Source organism: Chelonia mydas, chromosome 1 (genome assembly GCF_015237465.2).
Source record: "Chelonia mydas isolate rCheMyd1 chromosome 1, rCheMyd1.pri.v2, whole genome shotgun sequence".
NCBI lineage: Eukaryota > Metazoa > Chordata > Testudines > Cheloniidae > Chelonia > Chelonia mydas.
The window spans coordinates 222,738,078-222,745,935 of NC_057849.1; the positions used below are offsets into that span (position 1 = coordinate 222,738,078).

General features: G+C 41.1%; 1 protein-coding gene across 3 annotated transcripts in view; it reads right to left on the bottom strand.

Moving 5' to 3' along the window:
• Window positions 1–7,290, bottom strand: part of ETV6 (ETS variant transcription factor 6) — a 165,045-nt gene extending 157,755 nt beyond the window's left edge. Inside the window, exons 1-2 of one of the 3 annotated variants that reach the window (XM_037914216.2) lie at window positions 6,835–7,280; window positions 2,179–2,254 (exon numbers count right to left, since the gene is read on the bottom strand). Coding sequence is in view for 2 of the 3 variants with exons in the window: in XM_007056938.4 (XP_007057000.1) it covers window positions 6,835–6,867 (33 nt within the window). In the remaining variant the exon portion in view is untranslated. Of the gene's footprint in view, window positions 1–2,178; window positions 2,255–6,834 lie in introns of all 3 variants that reach the window. The other 2 variants (XM_007056938.4, XM_037914208.2) reach the window with 2 other exon arrangements.
• Between the last annotated feature and the right edge of the window lie 568 nt (window positions 7,291–7,858).

Sequence of the window (7,858 nt, forward strand, 5' to 3'; positions counted from 1 at the left end):
ATCTGCCCTTACATGGTGTATTGTAAATGGTATTTAGTTAAGCCTCAAAATATCTCCATGGAAGTGGGTATTATCCCCATTTCATGGAGGGGGGAAATGGAGGCACAGAGATGTCAAGGTCAACACTTCCAGAAGTGATCACTAATTTTGAATGGCTTAATTTTTGGGTACCCAGCTTGAGACATAAATCTCAAATACCCCAAAACTGAGGCACCCAAAATCAGTGGCTACTTTTCTTTTAACTTGGGCACTGGTGGCACCTCAATCTCTCCTGTTCTCTGCCTGTGGCATACAACAGTTTTGTTTTCTGAGGCCTGAAATGCTTTAGTTTAACCCAAGTTTTGCGCTCAATACTGGGGTAATTAACATCCTGTGTTATACAGGAGGTCAGACTAGATGATCTAGTGGTCCCTTCTGGCCTCAAACTATTAACAAAATGGATTTTTAACCTCCTAGGAACCAGATTCTCAGCTAGGCAGAGTTGGCTCAGCTCTTCCTCGAAATAGGCAGAGTGCCATGCAGTTTAGGTGAGTTTTTCATAGAAGATCATAGAAAACTGAAGCTCTCTTCAATATAGGCATTAAAGAACCCCTAGTGCATTTTGTAAGAGATGGTGTTTACCGCAGTGTAACTGTAGATTTCATCTCTACTTATCACCATTCTTATTACCTATGCATTGTTTGGCTGCCTCCCACCCCTTCCAGAAGGCTTTGAGACACACAGTGCTATATAAATGTAAATTACCAGTACAGTGACTTCTATGTAATTGGGATGGCTATTTGATTGTGTTGCCTCCCAGGAAACTCACTTAACCTATAAGAATATATAGTGAATAGTAACGACCAATGCATAATTGGGACAGTATTAGCAAAGTTTTGATTCATGAGGATTAATTTTGCTAGTGCTAATTAGTTAAGCGATTAATCGGGTGTTAAATACCTTTGCATTTCTAAAGTCTGGTCTCTTGTGGTTTGATCCTACATCCACTGATCTTAATGGGAGTTTTCTGATTGGCATCAAGGTGAGAACAATCAGCTCACTAATAAAGAAGTTTTCCAGTACAAATTAAGGGGTATATCTTCCCCAAGTAATGAGTCAGCTTTGGTTAAGGGTGGCAGGATTCTGCTGGCATCAACCTGACTAGTTCCAGGGTATGAAATTTACCAGGTTCCTCATCACACCAGGGAGAAAAAAATGGAAATTCCCTCAACAACAACAACAACAAAAGCACTGATGAAATAGAAGTAAAGCACTGAAAAAGATATCTGGAAAAGCAAAGCTCAGGTAGACAGCTCAGCCTTTACGCTGGTCCCTTGTACTTAAAATTTAAAACACAGTCTCTCCTCTTATCATTATAAATTAGCTCCAGACCTAAAACAAGCATCTCCCAGGTGCAGCTCCAACCTATGAGGATCTGTATTGACATAAATGGGACTTCATTCAGGCATGAGAGCCATGTACAGTTCATTCCAGGATCAGGGCCTATATCAACCAACACAGTATACAACAGGGATCGGCAACCTTTGGCACATGTCAGGGAAATCCACTGGCAGGCTGGGCCGGTTTGTTTACCTGCAGCGTCCGCAGGTTCGTCCTATCGCAGCTCCCACTGGCTGCAGTTCGCCGTTCCAGGCCAATGGGGGCTGCGGGAAGCGGCGCGGGCTGGGGGATGTTCTGGCCGTTTTGTGCTATTGAAAAGTTGTCAACCCTAGCCCTCTCCCACACTCCAAACCCCTCATCCCTAGCCCCACTCCAGAGCCCGCACCCCCAGTCAGAGCCCTCACCCCCTCCTACACCCCACCCCTCCCGGCCCCAGCCTGGTGAAAGTGAGTGAGGGTGGGAGAGAGCGAGTGATGGGGGGCAGGGAATGGAGCAAGCAGGGGAGGGGCCTTGGAGAAGGGGCAGGGCCTTGGGGCAGAGATGTTCAGTTTTGTGCAATTAGAAAGTTGGCAACCCTAGTCACACTTGTAGGTACCAGATGCTTTGGGACCAAAGTCTTGTTAAAAAGGGATGAAAAACAGTTTTGTGGATAAAGTAGGCGGAATCTCCAACCAAAGTGTTCAAAAATTGAGTCAGACTCCCAAAAATCATTAGATTGGCTTAAAATTCAGGATAGTTTATTTTTTAAATATATACATTAAATAAATAAATAAATAATACATTCTGGGTTCTATTTACCTTCTGCTGTTTGATTCTTTCTGGTGCGCTCAGGTCATGTTTTTAGGATCTCATCCATAAACAGGAGAGCCTGAAACTTTCATTTAAAAAAAAAAAAAGCTGATTCTCACAGAATCAAATAATTCCAGGAGCTAGGAATTTAAGTAAAACACCAAATATCACTAGATTCACAGTACAATTGCAAGAATTGGCAACCCTACAAAAGAGGCTGCTCAGACATTTGATTTCTATTCCTGGCTCTGCAACAGATTTATGGTGTGGTCTTCCACAAGACACTTCTAATTTCAATACACCTCAGTTTCCCTATCTGCAGTAATACCTACCTACCTTAGGGACCAAGGGGTTGCAAGAGTTAACTTATTAATATACGTAGAGAGTTTCAAACTCTATATATAGGAAACGTAAAGGCAAAGTATTTTTACTAAAAATATGTGTTAGCTCAGAACACCTGGGAGTTAAGGTTGTCTCAGTTAAAGACAAGTATGTTTGTAAGGAAGAAATTCTGTAGTTTTAAATGAATGAATGTACAAGATCAGCAAGTTGAATCTTTCTCATTTGTCTTTTTAGATTGATTCACAGTGAGTGACTAAGCACATTGGGCCATCTCAAGAGTTCAGAAGCTGAGATCATCTCAAATTTGAGATCATTGCAAGCTTTAGGCCAGTGGTTCTCAAAGCCGGTCTGCCGCTTGTTCAGGGTAAGCCCCTGGCACGCCGGACCGGTTTGTTTACCTGCCGCGTCCGCAGGTTCGGCCAATTGTGGCTCCCAATGGCCTGCACCGCTTCCCGCAGCCCCCATTGGCCTGGAGCGGCGAACTGCGGCCAGTGGGAGCCGCGATCAGCCAAACCTGCGGATGCGGCAGGTAAACAAACCGGTCCGGCGCGCCAGAGGCTTTCCCTGAACAAGTGGCAGACCGGCTTTGGGAACCACTGCTTTAGGCCACTCAGTGTTAAACATTCATAACTTTAAAGGCCACTTAATCTTTAAAATCATAATCAAGGCAAGTCTGAATACTATGTGTTCTGTACTGTATCTTAATTATACTTTGCTCAAAGCACCTTACAAAGAAAAATATCATTATTCTCATTTTACAGAGGGGTAAGCTGAGGCACAGGGCGGTGGAGCGACTTTCCCAAGGTTACAGTAGTGGAGTCAGGTGAAGAAACACAGATCTCCTGATTGCCAGTCTTGATGTATAAATTGCAAATTTAAAATGATACAGAGAGACCAGATTTTTAAAGCATAAACACAATAAACATGAAGGGTTCAACCTTAACTCTGTGTTTCCTGACTCCTGAAATCTTACTTTCTCAATGACATTGCTGACTTAGGCCCAGATCCTGCAAACTCTTATGTACATCCTCAGCTTGATTGCCTTCCTACTCCGTCCGATGTTAATGGGACTACTCAATGTAGCATATTAAGCAAGCGCATCAGCATTTGCAGGACCAGGGCCTTAGCATTCATTTTTTTTCCCCTCACAGATAATGAATTTTTATAAATACACACACACACACACACACACTTGCAGCAAACCAAAAATGTATCAATATATAAGTATACACGTATACCCCCAAATAGCCATTTGACAGAGATATTACTGTGAATTTGTATTGATTGAGAGCAGACAAGCATACACTGTAATACCAGAACTTCATCCCCAGAAGTCCTTCCTAAATCTTCTTATAGTGCTTTTCTGGTGAGGTAAGACGTCTCAGCTACAAACAAAGCACTTTCCTTCACTCCCTTCATTCTGGCTGTCCATGGTTCACCACACTAGTTGCTGTGGAATTTATTGCACGCTGACTTGCTCCTTGTTGGGGGAGGGAAAAGCCCTAACAAAATACTTATATCTATAAACAACACTGCTTCCAGTTCATAGGTTCCTAATGAAATGCCTTTGCCAGGCAGACAATTCAACATTGAAACATTTGCTGTTTACAGCGGCAAGGTACAAGACAGTGTTGCGGCAGACATGTAATACAAAGTAATGCTTGATTATATGCTCCTGAGTAAAAACTCCACACTGCAACCTGGCATGGGGCTATAGTGAAATAATGGATCACACTGGAATGGTTACACCATCATTTAGAGATGTTCTTTTGATTCCAGTTACTGACCTACAATTAACTTTGAATCTATTCTGAATGAAACAAATGTCCAAAGACAGTGACAGTAAACAATCAAATGAAGAGAAAAATTACCCAGACTGGTTTGACTTTTAAAGGGATATCATCTATTTGAAATTCACATTTCTGTTTGAAAAGTTACTCTTCGGTACTTAAGAGGAACAACTAAAAAGTATTATAACTGAGAAGTCAGACAAAAAAAATCTTTTTTTTTCCCTTCATTTTGTTTATTGTGTGCATGTGATAGCACTGTGTGTATAGTTGGACTTAGGGCTTCCCCTGTATAGTAGCCAGTTTCTCTCTTGCTAATGAGATCCTCATCAGTGTCAATGTGAGAGCAGAAAAACACTCATAAAAATGTTAAGGGTCTTTTTAAAAAATCAGGCCATGGTATTTAAAGAGGCTTTTAAAAATTAGTCAGTTTTAAAAAAAAAATCAATTTGATGACATCCCTTTAAGCATAACAAAACACTTCCATATTTTCACTATTTGTATGAAGGAGTAGGAAATACACAAGTAATATGTGGGGGACCCCTTATAATATCGCTCCATAATGTTTTGTGATAAATATTGTGGGGGACCAAGTGGGCTGTATCGTAAATCAATGAGACATTTGTCCCTGACTTATGTGGGAGCATGACCAAGCCTCATTTATTTGCAAGATGCCCCATTTCTAACACAAAGTAATGACCTACTGAGCAGCACTATTGTTTTTGGTATAGTAGTTTGTGATCTCATCTCTGGTAAGCATATATAATGTTTTTATGGGATTTGTTAGAAAAAAATCAATGAGTTAGTTAGTAGTACAGATTTTCCCTGTATCAAAATGTTTTGCCATACGATTAAAACACACAATACCCTATTATCTAGTTTGCCTATCCATGTTATGAAAAGTCAAATAAACTACATTCTTTATGCCACAGGACTTCAAAGGACACTGTGATGAAATTAGTTTACCCAGAAAGAGAAATTAGCCCAGGAGTTTTCAAATTCTAGTTATATTGCACAGAATACAAGACTATAATCATAAATGTGCAAACACACAGGACAAAAAGGGTTCTATCGTTTTCAGTAGGATAAATAACTTTTTATTGCTGGCAGTTCTGCCTTTAAAATGCTATGGCAATAGTTTCTTTCTACCCATAGACTATCATAAAATGTTTCTGAACGGTAACAGTTATCAACACATTCCTATCCAGCTTGTGAGTGAAATAAAATGACTCCTTAAGAAAAAAAGTTATTAAACAATAAATGGGGGGAGAGGTAATTAAACAGATATCATTATCTATATGGATCCGCTGGACAGGAAAGTTCTGGACAAGAGATGAAACTTTATTTTTTCCACTCTCAGCTTTATACTGCCGCCACTTAAAATGGGAAACTTCACCATGTAGCATGTTCAATGGGCCAAGTCACAAAGAAACCCACTCCTCAGGCTCCTCACAAGGCAAAGAGTGTGCGGCACTTCTGCTCTCACAACACTGCCCTACATGTTCATAGATGAGAGCCACAAATAAATTGATTAAAAAACAGCACCAACCCACCGCTTGTGGAAATACAAATACTGCATCCCCTCCACCCCAGCAAACTTCCTACAAACTTTAGAGCAGCAACAACAACAAAACCCAGGATCTCCAAACTGGAAGGGGCCAGGTACCAGGTATTAATTTAAACCATCCACCAGCAACGACAATCACGCCTCCAACACTGAACTACTTCTACCCTGGGTTTGTTTGTTTTTCCCCAGTGCAGTCACAAATACAGAAAGGCATCCCTGACTGCCAAAGTGCAGTGCTAGTCCCCCCCCCTTTGTGCCGTGGAAATCAAGATAGTTTGAGACTTGCTTATAGGTGTCAAGATGCCGTGCACGCCTGGCGAAATAAATAAATAAATAAACTCTCACCGATCATCTTTGAAAATAAATAAATAATAATAATAATAATGACTTTAAAAAGCAGATACATTTTGTACACTGTGAAGGTGCCATATGTAGGGCGTTTGCATATCAAACACTAATGAAAGCGCAACGTGTTCAAATTTGTGGTAAGTTATTATAGTCTAAGAAAACAGGTCTTTCCTGATCATTTTCATAAAGCAAATGTTTCTATTTACATTTCTGCGGGAGACCTTTCTTTTTTCCCTCTCTCCCTCCCTCCTAAAAGCACAAAAAGTTCACATTCACTCTTCGTGTTCATGGACAAATAGACATCAGGTTTAACCAGTAATCACTGAGTATTTACTGCCAAAACTCAACCAACAAACAAACAAAACAAGCTGGACTTTCCCGGCTCCCTCATGACAAGGATTTCATTGTATATTTAAAGAAGAAGAAAAGGAAATAGATAGCAAGGTTAAAACTAAAAGGTAACGCACAACAGCAAAAACAAGCTGCATCTTTTCCCCCAAACCCCGTTCACGCACCCCTCCCGAAAGAGAGATCAGTTAGAAATATAATGCCGACAACCTTCCACGCTGCAAACATTGTCTGGATCTAGGCAGGTTTCAAAATGGGAAAATGGGTTTTTACCTTGATGCAACACTGAGCAGGAGCCTCAGACATGTCTCACAGAAAGGGGGGGAAAGGAGAGAGAGAGATCAGGAAGTTCTCCGTTTTTTTCCACTTTCCTTTCCTCTCCCTAACCCAGAAATCCTTCACAGACAGACGTAATCATTTAAGGAGAAGTTACTCCAACCATCTTTCCAAATAACCCCAAAGATCCTGCAGATCTGCCCCTAGGAGAGGCAGCCTGCATAGTTTTGTTGTGATGTTTGGTTGCTGGTTTTTTTTATCCTTTGAAGGAAGGGGTGAATATGTTTGATTTAATTTGCCGGTGTTATGCTTTGAGATCTGAAGGGTGAGGCTGGTTTTCTCGCTCTCTCCCCCTCTCCGTGAATGTTTTCCTTCCTGGAAGAGAGAAACTGAAAGACAGAACTGAGAGAAAGCTCTTTGCTCATTGATCTTGAGAGTTTCAGGGCTGAAACTGACGTGAATTCCCAGCACTGAGCTCTGCCTCTTAAAGGAGCCCTGCCACCAGGAAATAAAAGCTCATGTTACCGTCAGGCAACAGGGAAATAAATGCAGGGCATGGTAGGGGGAGAAAGAGAAGGGGGAATCTGCTGACACAAAAGGGTGTCCAAATTGATGGTGAAACTAGAGAAGGGAGGGGGAGTTTAATAGTTATGTTCTCAAACCTGAGACAAAACAAACAAACCAGGAAACAAGAAAATGGGATAATAGAAGAAGGAAAGAAACAGATTGTTTTTATTGACAGCTCATTGCTCGAAGATCTGTTAAAATTTAAACGCAGAAACATCTGCGTGGAAATATTACCTCGATCTTTGCTCCAATAACGGCAGAATTGCGAATAACCCTCCCCAACCCCCTCAAAAATTACACCCCATTAACAACGGTAACGTGTGTGTAAGGGGAGGGGAGGGCTAAAGAAGAAAATGGAACACAACGTGAGGATCAAAATGATTTGAGGAAATAAAACAATAGGCTTTGTTCTGCTTGCCGAACGTTGCCTCTTTAAGAAAATCTACCAGGAAAT